This window comes from Danio aesculapii, chromosome 9 (assembly GCF_903798145.1).
Source record: "Danio aesculapii chromosome 9, fDanAes4.1, whole genome shotgun sequence".
Lineage (NCBI taxonomy): Eukaryota > Metazoa > Chordata > Actinopteri > Cypriniformes > Danionidae > Danio > Danio aesculapii.
Window position 1 is genome coordinate 49483322 of NC_079443.1, and position 18943 is coordinate 49502264.

At 36.2% G+C, this 18943-nt stretch overlaps 1 protein-coding gene across 1 annotated transcript; it reads right to left on the minus strand.

Annotated features, from left to right (window-relative positions):
- Window positions 1–6: 6 nt before the first annotated feature.
- phgdh (phosphoglycerate dehydrogenase) lies at window positions 7–18559 on the minus strand. The gene is made up of 12 exons (XM_056465923.1): window positions 18337–18559; window positions 15312–15463; window positions 14503–14568; window positions 14009–14063; window positions 12966–13064; window positions 11049–11181; window positions 10586–10734; window positions 8165–8317; window positions 7128–7266; window positions 4453–4580; window positions 2495–2711; window positions 7–398 (listed from the first exon to the last, which is right to left on the minus strand). The coding sequence occupies exons 1-12, from the start codon at window positions 18472–18474 to the stop codon at window positions 244–246; spliced, it is 1584 nt and encodes a 527-aa protein (XP_056321898.1). The 5' UTR covers window positions 18475–18559; the 3' UTR covers window positions 7–243.
- Window positions 18560–18943: the final 384 nt, after the last annotated feature.

An 18943-nucleotide genomic window follows, 5' to 3' on the forward strand; every position in this document is an offset into this window, starting at 1 on the left:
AAGCACTGATGGTTATTGTTTTTAATCACACACATTCACGTTTCTGCAATACAAATAAAGTTGATTTAGTAAACTGATAACAACAAAAAAAAGATAAAAATCATCTTTCTAAAGTACGCTGTTATTTAAAGGTTTGTAGTGTTATGAATGAGGTAAGTAACAGTACGCTATGGATCTCAGTCCGGCTAGAGCTTTAGATGCTGGAATGTTAAGCGGATCAGGTCTGCTGGATCACTGTTGTATTCAGACGGTGAGCTGTGCAGCGTCTTTTACTAAGGACTTCAAGGCCCCAATGTCCGCCAGCAGCGAGGAGATGCCCATGCAGTACCACTTCTCACCACTGCTGGTGCTAGGGGCACTGAAGGACTGCAGCTCCACACCTGCAGTGGCCAAAACCCCTGAGGAAGACATAAAAGGTGAGTAAAATGAAGCTGCATTTGAAATACTGTCCGCTTGTTAAGTCGTGACGTATGGAATACGGTTTCCGGGTCCAAGCTGCTACTCATTTGAATTGAGAAAATATTTGTTTATGACCACAATTTAGTCATATCAGATATTAGACATGGATATATATATTCGATCGTGATTTTCGAAAGTATTGCATCCCTTTATAAATGTTTATTAATTACCATTTGATGAGTCTCCCCACACAGTTTGACTTAGTGCTTGGACCCGGAAGCGGCTTCGCGTGACATCACACTTAACAAGCAAGTATAGTAATTGAAATACAGTATGCGAGCCAAGTAATGTGTCTGAATTCATAGTATTTAAAGTACAAATGAAATCAAAACTAACCATATGTTTTTGTTAGCTCACATTGCTAGTTTTATGGTGGACAATTAATCTGCGCATGTCATTTAGAGAAAAAAAATGTTTGTCCTTGTACTACAAATTTGAAATCTGAATATGAACTTCCAGTTTGTTTTCAGCTAAATTCTCAGATTACATCTTTTACGTTTTTAAGTATGTTAGCCACGCCCCCTTCAACTGCCTGTTTTGGTGTTTGTTAGGTTATAATAACTTTTCCAAAACCATTTTCTTGATCTTTCTGAATGAAATGCCTACTTTACTACATCCAATTAGCTCGCAGTAGGAAAAACAAGCCACACCCACTGTTTTCTCATTTATTATACCATCTCTCTAGAAACTACGTCACAACGAAGAAAAAAAAAAAAAAACGGTCGCAGCTTCTGGTTCATGCGGACTTTGAAAAAAAACAATGAGTAAGAAAAACCTGGATGACAGACTACTTTTGTCGAAATTTCTTTTATTTCTTTATTTTTACACTATAGCATTACTATAGCACTATAGCAGTGTTTCTCAACCACGTTCCTAGAGGACCACTAGCTCTGCACATTTGCCATGTCTCCTCAACCAAACAGATCATCAGCTCATTAGCAGAGACTGAGAGACCTGAAATGGGTGTGACAGACAAAGAAGACATCTGCTGCATCCCAATTCGCATACTATCCGTCCTAAACAGTATTTGAAAGTAGAATTAGTATGTCCCAAACCGTAGTATGTTGAAAAGAGTATGCCAAAGGTTCCCAGATGGTTTACTTTTCCGGTAAAAGTTTGAAGTGTTGAAGCGTCCATACTCTAACCACTGATACTGCCCAGAGTGCATTGCGTGTTGGACGTGAATTTAATTAGAACTACAAACGAGGAACTCCAGGAACGTGGTTGAGAATCACTGAACTATAGAATTCATGAACGGAAGTGAAAAGATTCTACTGACCCATGTAAATTTTCTGATAACAACAAAGGGCAGACCTAGTATGTATCATAGTAACTTCTTAGTCAGACACTGTGATAATTATTTTGTCACTTAGCAAGCTGTCTATTTGTAATGAAACAAAGGATTTTAATTTTGGTCATAGATACAAATGTTAATTTAACAATTAAATGATTTACTTAGAAACTTACACCATGAACCCACTCAAGCATTTGTATTGTTCAACAGTGCATTATGGGTATTCTCTAGCTACTTAGTTGTATACTTAGTTGAGTGCAATAAGGAGTATACAACTAAAGTGTAGTGCATTGTGGGATTGAGTGACTGTACTTAAGAACATCCACTTTGGTTTCGACAACTATAAATGGCTGCTCCCTCAAATATGGTGCACAATTTAGGGACATATGGAGTGATTTGGGATACAACCTGGAGTAAGGTTGTCACGATACTGGAATTCAAGACCAATCAGTACTGATATTTTAAAAGCGTCCATTTCCCCCTAAACATTTGAGCGCTGTTGAGCATGTTCTTTCTCAACAGAAACGACTGTGATTGGCCGTGAAGGTCATCAGTTCACCAAACTCACCGCTGTTTACTGAGTGTAACTACAGATACAGGGACACTGGAGCATTTTAAAGCGGATGAATCCCCCCCCACACACTTTCTTCTAAATAACCACTTGAGTGTGAATAAATGGTAAGTAAATTTGCATTTTTAGTTGAACTGTCCCTTTAAAGAGCCTTTGTGCAGAGTTTTTACCGGTTATGGAGGACAGGAACTCAGTGGGGGAATTGGCCCTGAAGAACAGCAGGTGTCCAGTCAGAGGAACAGGCTGTCGAAACACACTTCCATTGAGCTCCAAGAGCACAGGAACCCCAGCCTGCACTGAACCAACAGCCTTATAACTGCTGCCGTTTACAGAGACCTCCATCACACATGCCTCACGCTCATCTGACGCCTTATGATCCGTCTGCACCTGCAGTTTGAGAGACAGACAGATTAGCAGCACTTCTGGGGAAAAAAAACCCATGGTGCTTGTGCTTTAAAATGAACTCTCCACTTTTTTGGAAAAAGGCTCGTTTTATAATTTATAACTCTTCCCAGAGTTTTACCATTTTTGAGTACATTCAGCTGATCTCCGGGTATGGTGGAAGCACTTTTAGCTTAGCTTAGCATAGATCATTGAATCTGATTAGACCATTAGCATCTACTTTTTTCTGGAAATAGGCTCATTTTATAACTTTCCTAGAGATTTACCATTTTCGAATCCATTCAGCCAAACTACAGGTCTGGCAGGAAGACTTTTAGCTTAGCTTAGGTCATTAAATCGGATGAGACCATTAGCATCCTTTTTTTTTTTTTAGAAATAGGCTCATTTTATAACTTTCCTAGAGATTTACCATTTTCGAATCCATACAGCCGATCTCTGGTACTGGCGGAGCACATTTAGCTTAGCTTAGCATAGGACATTGAATCGAATTAGACCATTAGCATACATTGTGTACTAAGACTTTTGATCATTTTCCTTCACTTTTCTTTAGTTACATCATGTACTAAGACTGATGGAAAATGAAAGGTTGCCATTTTCTAGGACGATATGCCTAGGAACTATACCCTAATTCTGGCATAATAATCAAGGGACTTTGCTGATTTACCAAGGCTTAAGTAAGTACAATGATATTACGCAGTGCCTGAAAATAGACCCCAACTAGGTAACAGTGCTGCATAATACCATTGCGCCTGCTATAGCCATGGTACACCTGCAACAAATTTCCTTATAACTTTTAAACGTCCATTAAAACACAACACTCAGTAGTCTACATGTGTTTGTTACCTTACATTACAAACATATCCAGCAAATTTACCAATAAACATGATAAATTAACAAAAGATACAAATAAATATACCTCACATCTCTTCAGGGTGGCACTGAATACATTTTAATCTGTATATCCAGCATTCTGAAGAGCTCTAAAGAGTCACTACTTAGTAACACATAGAAAACAAACATGTGTGGCTGGCTTTGACTTTGTGTCTCCTGTTTTCAAAATAAGAGTCCCTCATACATGATAAGGTTAATAAAAACTTAAACTTAAAAAATAAGGGAGGAAAATTATCATTTTTTCAAATGATAAAAAGCAGCCTGGAACATGCAAATGAATAATCCCATGTGCAACATACAAGTCTGTTTTGGCTGATGATCTCCTGATGATGTGGTGCTCATCAGGTCTGGATGACGTAGAACGTGACCTAATATACATGCAAATCTGGAGGACATGCCTGGTGAGCAACACAAGAGTCTGTATTGTGTTCTGATTGACCTGTTTTCCACCGGGGTTTTACACTCGCAGAATTTACATGAGAACGAGGAAACATTAGTGATTGAGGCTCACAGTATGGCTCTTAACTATGCCGAAGGTAAACCAATATTTTCTTTATAGGGCACCTTTAAATAGGAAAATTATCTAAATTCGGTCTTGAATTTTTGCTGCAAGATGCTAATGGTCTAATCTGATTCAATGATTTATGATAAGCTAAGCTAAAAAGGGTAAAATGAGCCCATTTCCAAAAAAAGTGAAGTGTTCCTTTAAGAAGAGCAGGTCATTCAGTGAATACTAAGTAAATTTAGTATGTTAAAGGTGTATAATTTTGATTTTGAAAATTTAAAAGCTTGTAGTAACCCTGAAGTAGATCAAAAACCTGAAACTATGTCTTACGGTAATTCCCGTCTCTGCAGCCAGAGGCAGAGCGTTCACCAAGTTGGGTCCATTATGAGGAGCTTCAGTGAGCAAACCAACAACAGCTGCTGAGCTTAAAAACCCAGTGGACTTCTTTAAAGCTTCACCTAAACAGGCAAAATAAATGCATCAGTATTTTTCATATTGCAGCTGAATCCTGTTACATTATCCATTCATCAAAGAATCCTTAAAACCAAAGCATTATGATTTACACTTGAAATATTAACAGCACAATGTTTCAGACAAATTGATAATACTGTTTAAGTGGTGAAGAAGCATAACAAGGATTTCTAAAGGATCACTTGACACACATGAAAAAAAAATCTGTATATTGCACTACAGAAATAAACTGCACCTAATTCTGTTTAACCACTTTTATTGAATTAATGTTTGATTAAATGCAGCTTTGGTAAACATTAATATATAATAACATAATAATTAGGGGCAGCACGGTGGTGAAGTGGGTAGCACAATCACCTCACAGCAAGAAGGTGCTGGTTTGAGCCCCTGCTTGGTCAGTTGACATTTCTGTGTGGAGTTTTCATGTTCTCCCAGTGTTGGCATGGGTTTCCTCCGGGTGCTCCGGTTTCCCCCACAATCCAAAGACATGCAGTATAGGTGAATTGAATAAGCAAAACTGGCCGTAGTGTACGTGAGTGCGTGCAAGAGTGTGTGGGTGTTTCCCAGTGTTAGGTTGTGGCTGGAAGGGCATTTGCTGCGTAAAACATGTGCTGGATTAGTTGGCGGTTCATTCCACTGTGGCGACCCCTGATTAATAAAGGGACTAAGCCGAAAAGAAAATGAAAGAATGAATGATTATTATAATTATTGCATATATGATCTTGCCACAAGATGGCATGATTGCACAACTGATCATAAAATGCAATGCAAACAATAACTGTACACTAGTGTACAAAATGTAGTTTTTTTGGCTTAAATATTGCATTGTGAGTTTTTTTTCTATTGTTATCTATCTATCTATCTATCTATCTATCTATCTATCTATCTATCTATCTATCTATCTATCTATCTATCTATCTATCTATCTATCTATCTATCTATCTATCTATCTGTTTTAATGGCACATCATCAGCATTGGCTATATTCCTAGCAAAACCTATAATAAACATACAATTTATAACATGCACTCAAATCAAAAACCATACAGATGAAGTATTGAATTATTAGAAGAACTTAATTATTAGCCCCCTGAATTATTAGCTCTCCTGTTTATTTTCCCAATTTCTGTTTAACGGAGGGAAGATTTCTTCAACACATTTCTAATCATAATAGTTTTAATAACTCATTTTTAATAACTGATTTATTTTATCTTTGCCATGATGACAGTAAATAATATTTTACTAGATATTTTTCAAGACACTTCTATACAGCTTAAAGTGACATTTAAATGCTTAACTAGGTTAATTACGCTAACTAGGCAGGTTAGGGTAATTAGGCAAGGTATTGTATATAAAAAAATTAAAAACTGCTTTTATTCTAGCCGAAATAAAACAAATAAAAAAATAATAATCAAAGGTGGGCTAAGAATTCTGACCTCAACTGTACCTTTTTAAAAAATTTCCTTTAAAATATTTCCTGAATAAAAACATACTCTAATATCATTTAAAAATATCCATTCTATTTTTTATCATCAAAATATTCTAACATAGGACAATAGGTTTTTCTTTCCTTTTCACTAAAAATGAGTGTGTAAATCTATCGTATCGAATTTGTATCGAATCATAAATCATAATTTGAGTGTATCATTTCAATCCTGTAATGCAATATAATATGTTTGACAGAAGCTCTGACATGCAAGCCATGTTTGTTCTGTACTTCAATAATTTATTCATTTTCTTTTTGGCTTAAACCCTTTATTAATCTAGGGTTGCCACAGCGGAATGAACCACCAAGTTATCTAGCATATGTTTTACGCAGCAGATGCCCTTCCAGCTGCAACCCAGTACTGGGAAACATCCATACACACTCCTACACTACGGACAATTTAGCCAACCCAATTCACCTGTACAGCATGTTTTTGGACTTGTGGGGGAAACCTGAGCACCCGGAGGAAACCCACGCCAACACGGGGAGAACATGCAAACTCCACACAGAAACAGGGGCTCAAGCCAGCACCAGCTCCTGGAGGGCCGCAGCCCTGCAGAGTTTAGTTCCAACCCTGCTTCAACACACTTAAGCCACGGTCACACTGGACTTTTCTTCCCATAGACTTCCATTCATATGCTTGCAAATGCGTCAGACCGGAAACGAAAGCCCGTGAGACAAGTTTCCAGTTCGCTGCGGTGCAAAGTTCAAGCTTGGTGAACTCTGACCAGCGAAATCGCATCACGTGACTGCGTGAGACCAATCGAGGATGAAAACATGACCTCTCTGGACAGAAATGTAAAATATGGACCATTCGCTGGCTTTGTTTAATGTCCAATCATCTTGTTTAATCCCGCCCCTTTTCACAGTGCTTTACAACAGCATGCTTAAACTCTAGTGTGACTGCGGCATCACATGTAGGTTTCAAACAAGCCTGAAGGACTCAGTTAGTTTGATCAGGTGTGTTTAATTAGGGTTGGAACTAAACTGTGCAGAGCTGCGGCCCTCCAGGAAATGGCTTTGACACCTGCTGTAAAGGATTCACCTACCCAGTGATGTGACGTGGAGCTGACTGCAGGGCTGTGTGGAAGCGCTGCAGGCCTTCAACACTCTGCCCATAGACTCTCCCAGACAAATCCACTGCTGAGAGTCAGGAGAGAAAGTACTGGCCAACACCTGAGCATTAACCTGACCATCAAAAACAGAGATTTCAACACACACACACACACCTTTATAGTTTCTTATGAACATCATTAATATAGTCTTTCATGTTTTGTCATACCAAAATATATTGTCCTACATTTAATAATGACGTTCATATAATGTTCACATAAACACCAGAAAGATCGTATTTAAGGGTTAGTTCACCCAAAAATTAATTCTGTTATTTACTTCTCACGTTTGTTCATCTTCAGAACACAAATTGAGATATTTTAGATAAAATCCAACAGTCCAGAAAAGGAAGCAAAAATACTGTCAAAACATCTTGTAATCATATGAAGCTCCTCAGACATTTTGTGCACCAAAACTCAATGTCTTCCACATCATATCAGGCTGTGTTAACTACAGGCAAGGCTAATGGTATTATGTCTTACTACCCAAAGTAAAAGATAACCCTGATGACCAGACGTGGATAAGACAAAAGCGAACAAAGTCATTTTTTACCTCAAACAAATGTGTTCTGGGAGCTTCATATGATTACAGTTGAACCACTGAAGTCATATTTCTTGTTTTTGGTTCCTTTTCTGGACTTTCCTTGAAAGTCTCATGACTATTGCGGTCTATGGAGGATGAGAGAGCTCCAGGATTTCATCTAAAGTGTCATAATTTGTGTTTAGATGATGAATAAAGGTCTCAATGGATTGGAAATACATGAGGGTGAGAAATTAATAACAGAATTTTCATTTTTGAATGAACTAAAAAAAATAAATAAATAAATAAAATAATAAAACACCTGCTGTAAAAATAAATGATATATATATATATACACACACACACATACATACATACATACACACATATATATATATAAATAACTAAAATTATGTATATAACAAACTAACACTATAAACTGAGGGTCACTCACAGCTCCCACTAAAGCTTTTCCCGTGGCCATGTCCACAATCTGCAGGGCGATGTCTTTCCCACAGCGAACCTGTGCTTCTTTAGTGCTGGCGCCCAGATGAGGACAGCTGATGACGTTAGGGTGGTTGACCAGAGCCCGCTCTCTAGGAGGCTCCTGAACACCCCATAAATATTTATTTATTTATTTATTACATATTTATTGCCACATCAGCAACTTATGGCTATTTCGTGGCCAAATGTATATACATTAAACTATTACATGATAAAAACAAATTCGTATTATATAAAAAAATAAATAAATAAATAAATTACTTAGACAAATATATAAAATATAAATAGATAAAATTTACAAAAAAATTTATTCAAAGTTAAATATGGTTTTTCAGATCTATTTTTGATAAAAAATGTAAAACTCTTCCTGGAGGTACGTTTTAAAAATGTCCATCAAAGTACTCTTCTTATAAAAATCCTGTCTAACGGAATTTAAACTTCTACATTCCAACAAAATATGTTTGATGGTGAGAGCAGTCTGGCAGATATTACATTTAGGTGATTCTTCGTTATTTAATAAATATGAATGTGTCAACCTAGAATGTCCAATTCGACATCTGGTATAGACCGTCTGATCATGCCTGGTTTCGAAATTATAATTTGCTAAATGTCTTTCATTTATTTTCAGGTTAATTTACACCCCATAAATAGAAACACAGCAACACTGAGTGTGTTTGTATGGACATTCTTTACTAAATTATGTTTGGTACACCTACAATGCATTTAGTCATTTACGATTAAAGTCAGAATTATTAGCCCTCCTGTTCAATTTTAATTCTTTTATATTTTTCCCTAATTTCTGTTTAACAGAAAGAAGATTTTCTTCAACACATTTCTAAACATGATAGTTTTAATAACTCATTTCTAATAACTGATTTATTTTATCTGTGCCAAGATGAGAGTAAATAATATTTGACTAGATATTTTTCAAGACACTTCTATACAGCTTAAAGTGACATTTAAAGGCTTAACTAGGTTAATTAGGATAATTAGGCAAATCATTGTATAACAGCAGTTTGTTCTGTAGAGGATCAAAAAATATTGCTTAAGGGGCTAATAATATTGACCTTATAATGGTTCTTAAAAAACTAAAAGCTTCTTTTTTTCTAGCCGAAATAAAACAAATAAGACTTTCTCCAGAAGAAAAAACATTATAGGAAATACTGTGAAAAATTCCTTGCTCTGTAAAACATCATTTGGGAAATATTTGAAAAACAAAAGAAAATTCACAGGAGGGCTAATAATTCTGACTTCAACTGTAAATGCATTAATGGATTTTCTTTATTGAGGTATGACTTAAGGTGCAGTATGTAAGTTTGACACGCAAGCGTACAGTTTGCCAGATTTAGGACCAACAGGAGCCTGAAGATCAAGCCTAAAGGTTTCTATATGACTGTATTAAAATTTCTGTCGTGTTTTGTAGGCAAGTAAGTAATGTGTATTTATATAGCGCATTTATCGTGTATGGCCATACACTCAAATGCTTTACAATCATGAGAGGGGTGTCTCCACACCACCACCAGCATCCACTTGGATGATACGACGGCAGCCACAGGACAACAGCGCCAGTGTGCTCACCACACACCAGGGGGAGTGGAGAGACAGTGATAGAGCCAATTCAGTGGATGGGGATGATTGGGAGGCCGGTAAGGGCCAATGGAGGGAATTTGGCCAGGACACCGGGGTTACACCTCTACTATTTACGAGAAGCGCCAAGGGTTTTTTAATGACCACAGAAAGTCAGGACCTCGGTTTAACGTTTTATCCGAAAGGTTTTGTCTGGTGCAAACAGCCGAATTTTTTATCACAGCAAATCTCGTGAAGTAGCTTGTTGCTACTGCTCACAAGCAGTAGTACTGCTCACTACTGTCACAACCTGCTCACCTAATGCTTACATTCGTAATATTTATATTATTTGCTAATTAATAACCTCATGTGGAACTCTGAATCTGCATCTCATTTCAGAGTCTGCTACTGTCCACCGGAGGTTGCATTTCAGTCACCGACGCATGCTTTCAGAGCCTTTATGACTGAATAAATCAAATAAGCTGTTTTCCATCAAGGCAACCCGTGGTGCTGAAATATAATTGGCTAAACTGGCATTGGGCAGGTAAAAAAAAAACAAAGACGGCCGTTCCAGCACGGAAACGTCCATTTTCAAAGCAGAATATCTGACTTTAGCATTGTTTTTCAGATAAACAAGAATGTTTGCTTAGCATGTTTCTTAAATATCTGCAAACATATGGTATTTATATGCTTTAAGAGACTCAAAAACTTACATACAGCACCTTTTAAAGCATAGTTCCGCCCCAAAAAGGAACAGTGGTTGAAAACTGAATTTCACAAAAAGCTAAACTGTTCTCAGTCTGACCTCTACAAACACGTCCAGGCCTGCTCCTCCACACTGACCCGACTCCAGAGCCCGGAGCAGAGCAGCTTCATCGATGATCCCTCCACGAGCACAGTTCACCACCTTCACACCTTTCTTACACTTCGCAAATGAGGTGTCGTTGAGCAGACCTGTGTAGCACATCAACAAGGGTTCGATTTTACACTGGGAAATAAATATAAGATATTTTAAAGAATGTTGGAAAAAGCAGGTTGGAAAAAAGCCCTCTGTCAACGTTTTGGGTGAATTTATTCGTTTAAACCCACACTCCAGCTTTTTTTTGTCAAGGCAATATGTATTAAATATTCTTATATTAGATTAATTTACATGCAAGTATCTCAGAACCTAAATCTTTAGTCTTGCCATCTAAGAACCAGAAATTTAAAACATATGTTCATATTAATTTGTCCAACATATCGTCATGTGCTGTTTTGACTGTGTGTACCTGTGGTGGAGGGCATGAGAGGAGTGTGGACTGTGATATAATCACACTGCGGCCACAACTGATCCAGAGTCATCTGCTCCACACCCCAGCTCGCAGACACCTCTGGAGGAGTGATCGGGTCGTAACCTATGGTCTATCAGAGATGCAAAAGATTATATTTATAATGCTTTTCAAGTCAAGTCAGTTTTCAAAGGTAAAATAACGTTTTTTAGATGTCAGTATCTGTTTGGTATTTTTCATAGATATATAGAATGCTGCTGCCATATTGGTACAGTGCTCCTAGGACAAAAGACAATCATCCGCACTAGTCAAGTCCAAAGCCAATCCGAAGATGCTGGACTTTTGCGCAGCATACGGGTGTAGTAACGAGCAAACAAAGTGAACGAAGCATAAAAGGATTAACATTTCACATGTAAGATTTCGTTTTTTTACAATTTTGCATGTTATGAAATTGTGTGCTCAACAAGTAACATTACTGATGATAATACAGTCACTTACTGCATTGACCATAAGGCGAAGTAGCACCAACTTGCACTAAATTCTAGGCTCATGCTAGTTTTGAAGACTAGATTAGAAAACTCGCGAAAATATAAATGAAATATGACGAGATCCTGCGTTGCCAGAAACTTGTATTATTGTTGGCTAAGTGAACGCTATTGACGTAACTAAGGTGCCTGATAACTTAACAGTGCCTGCGCTTTAATGTTCATACGTTGTACCCTAAATTATTGAATTTTGAAACTTTTATATACCATTTAGATCAGAAAGCTGGATTTTATGCACATTGAGATAGAGGGATATCAATGGTTCACACGAATCGTTTATAACGAAGATTCATTCACAAACGTGTGAATTCAGGGTGTTTCAGGACATGGATTAGATCAAATTTAACAGGGAGGGAGGATAATACATTTGCACATAGATATAGAGATATATATATATATATATATATATATATATATATATATATATATATATATATATATATATATATATATATATATATATATATATATATACACACATATATACATACATACATACATATATATACAGTTGAAGTCAGAATAATTAGCCGCCCTGAATTATTAGCCCCCCTGTTATTAGCTTCCCTGTAGGGAAGATTTTTTTCAACACATTTCAAATCATAATAGTTTTAATAACTCATTTCTAATAACTGATTTATTTTATCTTTGTCATGATGACAGTAAATAATATTTTACTAGATATTTTTCAAGACACTTTCTATACGCTCTTCACTTTCATACGCAATAAACCCCCCTTTCAATCGAGCGCTACCCTGTACCAAAGCGGCGGCTCTATTGACACATTCCTATTGACGTATAGTTTTAAGGATATCTATAAGCTAGTGTGCAACAAAACAGTGACAAAAATTGCATGTAGAAGATATAAACATCAGTTTTTCACTTCCGTCTACACAAAATAATGACTTTTGTTGCTTTTTCAAACTACTTAAAATGAGCTGAATCAACACAATTCTTGAGGGTCTTTTTGGAACAACTCAAATTTGTAAAAACAATTAAGTTTACTTAATTGATTTGTGTTGGGACAACATAAAAGAATTATGTAGAACCCAGCATTTTTTTATAATGTAAATGGATCAACAATTTGTTTGACATCACCATATTAGTTTTTCATTTAATATTCTAACCAGTCAAAGCTCTCTAGTATCTGGCATGCCCCGCCCCCTTCAAGATGCTTTTTATTTGCTGTGCTTGATCTCAACAACTCTGACAAAGCGGTGATAAAAACTGAAATGCTATTGGCTGTTTTTTAAGGGGAGGAGCTACTATATGTCCCACTCCGTCTTCATGTTTCAGTTGAGATTACGTCAAACATCGAATACAAAAAAAAAATGCACATTTAAACTGACCTTTAGGGACACAATGATCTTACCTTCATGCCAAAAGACTGCATTCTTGTCGCCACCTCTTTGCCGATCCTTCCAAGTCCCACAATGCCAAGAACTTTTCCATACAGCTCTGAACCCATAAACTGCAAAATCATTAACGAAGCTTTCAGTCATCTGGCTTAACAATGCTGAGCAACACATTCAGGCATCGCAATAGATTAGTGATGACTGAGTGAACACTGATGGGAAAAATAATGGCATACTACTCATCTCTGCAGAATGCAAGACTATGCATGTTGTATAAAAATGTGAACATTCTGTAAGCATAGAACAACTGAAAGATTTGCCAAAAAGTGCAATATATAGCAAAAAAATAAATAAATAAAATGCATGCAATAGTCTTCCCACAAATGCAATGCCATTTATAAGAAAAAAAAATATGGAAGGTAATGAGGGCCAAAAGTCATGCATCAACATGCACACAGTTTGATCGTGTCAACAAACGCAAAAGCGAATCAAACTAATGCATTGGCATATGAGTACATGAGGAATGCAGGAATGGTTATTTGGGATACAGTGCAAAAAATGCTTTTCTTATTAGATGTTTTGTCTTCTTTCTAGTCCAAATATTTAAAAATTCTTAAATTAAGAAGCAATTTCAAGACAAGCAAAAACATTGTCTTGTTTTAAAGAAATAATATGCTAAAATTAAGTGAGTTTTTCCTTAAAATAAGCTAAATAATCTGCCAATGGGGTAAGCAAAATAATCTTGTTTTTCCTTTTGACATAAGATTATTTTGCTTACCACACTGACAGATCATTTTGTTTGTTTTAAAGGAAAAAAAAACTACATCATTTTGGCATATTATTTCTTATATTTAGACTCGAAACAAGCCCCCCTTTGAATTTTTTTCCTTTTTTAAATATTTCCCAAATGATGTTTAAGAGAGTAAGGAAATTTTCACTGTATGTCTGATAATATTTTTTTTCTTCTGGAGAAAGTCTTATTTGTTTTATTTCGGCTAGAATAAAAACAGTTTTAAAAACAGCACCTAAACATGGTCCTTAAATAAAAAGGTGCACATACCTTTTTACGATCCCATTTTCCATCCTTCATTGATATGACAGCTTGTGGAATATGTCTAAGAAATTCAGAAAATATTTTCTCAAATATTTAATAAGGTATTAAAAATGAATAGGACATCAGTACTGAAATAATATTTGGAATAGCTTAAAAAAAACATAAAAAATGTATTTAAAATTGGGCAAAACAGTGGCTCAGTGGTTAGCACTTTTGCCTCACAGCAAGGTTGCTGGTTGCAGCTGGAAGGGCATCCGCTCTGTAAAACATATGCTGGATAAGTGGTGACCCCTGATAAATAAGGGACTAAGCCGAAGAAAAATGAATGTATTTAAAATTCTGACAAGAAAAGTAACAAAGTAGTATCAGAAACTTTCAGTTTTGAAGGCTACAATACGCTTAATAATCATAAAATAAGTTCTCATTCTCAAAATAGCCATGTGATTCCTTTAAAGTAATAGAAAAGTACTATAGTAAAAAAAAATTTGATTCTGGTTTACCTTGACAAGCTCATCAAAAGAGCACAGGTGAGTTCAGCAGCACTGAGTGTGTTTCCGCTTGGAGTGCTAAAAACATCAAATAATCATCATTTTTATAATTGATCATAATAATCACGTTCTTGACTGAAAAATGAATAATAAATGTCTATTTCCTGAACGTTCTGCTCAACATTTCCTTAAAATGTTTGTTTTACATAGAAAATTCAATAGTTAACCCAAAATGAAAATGTCTAGAACATACACAGGACTGTATGTGGAGTAAATAACAAGTGATAATGCTGCAGTAAAGATAATCTTCAATTTCAGGAGACTGATTGTTCTGTTTTTTTAAGACTTCAATTTATCATAGAGAGTCACAAAAGGTATCAAGTTAGTTTTTCCAGTTTTTTTTATTTTAAAGTCCCAGTAATCTTTGGCTTGCATTTTAATAATAATAATAATAATAATAATAATAATAATAATAATAAAAAACGTTATTTTTATATAGCGCCTTTAAAATAAGCATCTCATGGCACTTTACAGATATATAAAATGTGCAGCAGTAAAAGATACATACAAGGATAAATGCAAAAAAAAATGCAATAATAAAAATTGTTTTAAAAAATTATAATAATACTACAGTTATGAGTCACTAAGGAGCATGGTTTTTACAATATATCACAGTTTTCACCTGAGGACGATTAAATAAAAAGTGATTTTTGTATTCTGGGTGAACTATCCCTTTAAGAATTAATGTGCACAACTAGAGCAACCTGCTTTAGCACAGACAGAGAACAGAGGCCAGAGCGAGACTCAACACGCTTCATTACTTCATGACAATGATGCCTCTCTTGGTTGCTGCATCCACATCCACGTTGTCGACTCCTGTTCCAGCTCGGCCGATGATCTTCAAGCTACTGCCAGCATTGACGACATCAGCAGTAACTTTGGTCGCTGATCGGACTATTAAACCATCATAATTCTTGGGGGAAAAAGATTTAGGAAGTGTTATTACGTTCATCCCAAACGTTTAACATAACAGCAGAATAATAATAGTAACAGTGAAACATGCACTTACTGTAGTACTAGGCCTGTCACAATAATCAATATATTGACTTATTGTGCAATACATGGACATGACTTCAATCAATTTTGGTGACGCAATATATATTGTGCATCATGTTTAGATAAAAATGAATGTCTCCAACATTTAGCTGATTGTGCAGCTTCTGTCATCTCATCTAATCTCCACCGGAGGCGCCAGCAAGTTCATGGAAACTTTTTTTTTGTTTTACAAACTATGCTTACTAATAAGTGAAGAAAAGATGATTTCTCAAATTTGCCTGAAAACTGCTGACAGTTTAGGAGAAGGTGTCTAAATGAGCTGTTTTGAATCTACAGTCCACTTCCAGAAAATTGACGATACACGAATATGACACATGAAATGTTTGTGTTATGAATAATGAAAAGTCATTGTACAAGAACTTTTATATGGCATTTTTGCCACTTTAATGTGCTTATTAACACTGCCTGACAAAAGTCTTGTCATCGATCCCAGTTTTGAGAGCAACAAAGTGGCAGAAGATAGATTTTTCCACTGAATCATCCGTTGAACTGCATCCCAATTACAAATACTGCAGAAGAACTACTGAAACCCACATGGACCCAAGATTCTCACAGAAATCAGTCAAGTTTGGTGAAGGAAAAGTCATGGTTTAGGGTTACACTCAGTATAGGGGTGTGCGAGAGATCTGCAGAGTGGATGGTAACATCAACAGCCTGAGGTATCAAGAGGTATCCGCACTCACATAGCATTCGAGCCTGTGCACGCTTACGTCATCGAAGATGCGCTGTTCAGTAAGAGCTCTCGCTCAGCACAGTCGACATTTCTTTAGTTATATCATTTTAGTCGTTTGAGATGCAGTGACACACAGTCAAATATTTCGCCGAACAGATCAGCCACTTTTGACGCCCATAAACAATCATAAAGTCCTCGTGCTGCAGGAATTAGGGGGTTTGCTAAAGGCGCAGCTGACGTGCAGTGAGGGGTTTGCGTCTTTAATAAACTACGACAGTTTGCATTCATTAAACAGTAAGAATGATTAATAAATCCATGTGAAACAGTCTCTTAAATGTCACGTCTCGTCTTCCCTCCCAACTGAACCGCACTCTGGCACACCTCTTTCAACCGGGCCGGGGCTGGCCAACTGAACCGCGCTTGAGCCCCATTCAGAGAAATTCCACTTCTTAAAAGATCTGGGAAAAGGGCCTGGGCACGGTTTGGATAGCATAGTGTGAGTGCGCCCTGAAGATGAATACAACTCTGGGAGTCCTGCAAGAACACTTTCTTTGCAATGCCAGATGACTTTATTAGTATGTTTTTTGAGTCATTGCAGAGATGTATGGATGCAGTCCTCCATGATGGAGTCAGACACAATATTCATTCTTTTTCCACTGCAACATGACTTTATATTCTATACTGGACATTATTTCTGTTCAGTGACAAGACTTTTGTCAAAGAAAAGTCAGACCTTACTGTCCTAATTAAATAATTAAAAATCAAGGCATGATCAAATTTTATTTTGGTAAAATAAGCGTAATCTAGAGGCCTTTGCCTTTAATATAAGCCACTTCTGATACCAAATGATCAACTAGAAGTCAAGTTATTATGTGTTCCTAAAACTTGGATAGGCGACAAGACTGTTGTCAGGTAGTGTATATTATATAAACACAGGTATACCCAGTCTTACAATGACAGTAATATCACTTATCACAACAATTTTTACAGTATATCGCACAACAAATATTACTTATCATGACAGGCCTATTTAGTACTGCCCATGCTTTTGTAACAAAAAAAAATTATAGCGTGTATATGAAAACAAACTGCAAGCATGCATCAAAACTGCAACATCATATTCTAGAGTCTGCATCAAATAAAATTTTCAAGAGTCACTTTATATACAAAGACAGCAAAATAATTGCAAGTAAAGTGTCTACTTAGATTTACTATTTTTACAAACTATTGTTGACAAATATGTATAAAAAAATAGCTTGAACTATAGTGGCATTTAAAATGATAATTAATTAGTGTTAAGGTGGCAAACTGTAATAAATAAACCATATATATATATATATATATATATATATATATATATATATATATATATATATATATATATATATATATATATATATAAACAATCCTTACACTGAATGGCATTTTAGTGGCTGTCTTTCGTAAATAATCCGTACAGCGGACATTATTTTTGTTCAAAAACAAAAGTAAAAGTAATTTTTGTTTGTTTTGATGCTTGAAAACCAGTTTTAATATTTGACCAATAATTTTACATCATAATCAAGGGGGGGGGGGGTCTGTCAAGTAAATGATACCTGTTAAAAACAAAAACATTAGGAAGGCACAAAAATATGACGTCTATGTGCACAAATATACTAACAATATACACCAATAAATGCCTACATATAATCAAATGGTAATGAAATAAAACAACAAATGCACAAGTTAAAACTAATTCAACCAGTAAAACACATCGGCAATTATTATAATGAACTACAAACTGTTTGTCCACCTAATAAATAATAAAACCATTAGTAGAGAATCGATTGAAATGATTCATATGGTGCAGATAAAGGCTGCTGTTGCATCAGACTCTTGAAGAGGAGGAGGAGGAGGAGGAGGAGGAGGGGTGACAGTCATACACAAACTTCAGCACATCCAACAAACACACATAATTATATACATCTCATAAAATGCGGATTTTCCTGTTGCAGGACGCCATTCATTGGCAGCGATTCAAACTTGATAATAGTTTAGAGTCAATGTAAATCACTTACCCGAATCTCTGCGATCAACTCTTCTTTAGTCATCTGCTGCTTCTCCGTCACCTCAATGCCATTTTCCTGAAGAACAGTTTTACAGCAGGGATCGACACTTTCACTGATTAACACGCGTTTGACTGATACAGGAGCCATTATTATCGTGGATTCGCGGACTCGACTCTCGCTTCAAATGAATGATCGCGTGCGCGCGCGCCGCTGATTTTCGTGACGCTATTTTCAATAAAAGAGAAACTCCGCCCTACCGCGCCTCCCCAAAAACTTCCCCCTGCCTCTGTGAAACAAAAGCAACACCGATTTACCAGTGTTTTATGACTCTCAACCTATGCTCTCAACGACTGAAATGAAGCTTTAGCTCCTTCAGACCTGAATTATGATCCAAATTTCATAGAAAATGTAAAAGTTTGGAGATGGGGTGGTGCGGGACTTTGGGATGTAAAATGTTTGCTGTGTTTACATGATTGTTACATCCTGTGTAACTTGAAGTAATATGCAACCTGAAAAACAAAGAAATATATTGTAAACAACAAAAAAAGAACATGTAAAAGTACATTTCCACTGTTCATAAGGCTACCATGAATGAGAGGCCAAAGAGACCAATTTA

What these genes read in the sequence shown, in the direction of transcription:
- phgdh (XM_056465923.1), bottom strand. Translation starts at nt 18,474, where the DNA reads ATGGCTCCTGTATCAGTCAAACGCGTGTTAATCAGTGAAAGTGTCGAT. An exon ending in TGCAGTCTTTTGGCATGAAG is followed by an intron (nt 11,182 to 12,965) that starts GTAAGATCATTG and finishes CATCTCTGATAG; the next exon opens with ACCATAGGTTACGACCCGAT. An exon ending in GAAAAGCTTTAGTGGGAGCT is followed by an intron (nt 7,267 to 8,164) that starts GTGAGTGACCCT and finishes TTTGATGGTCAG; the next exon opens with GTTAATGCTCAGGTGTTGGC.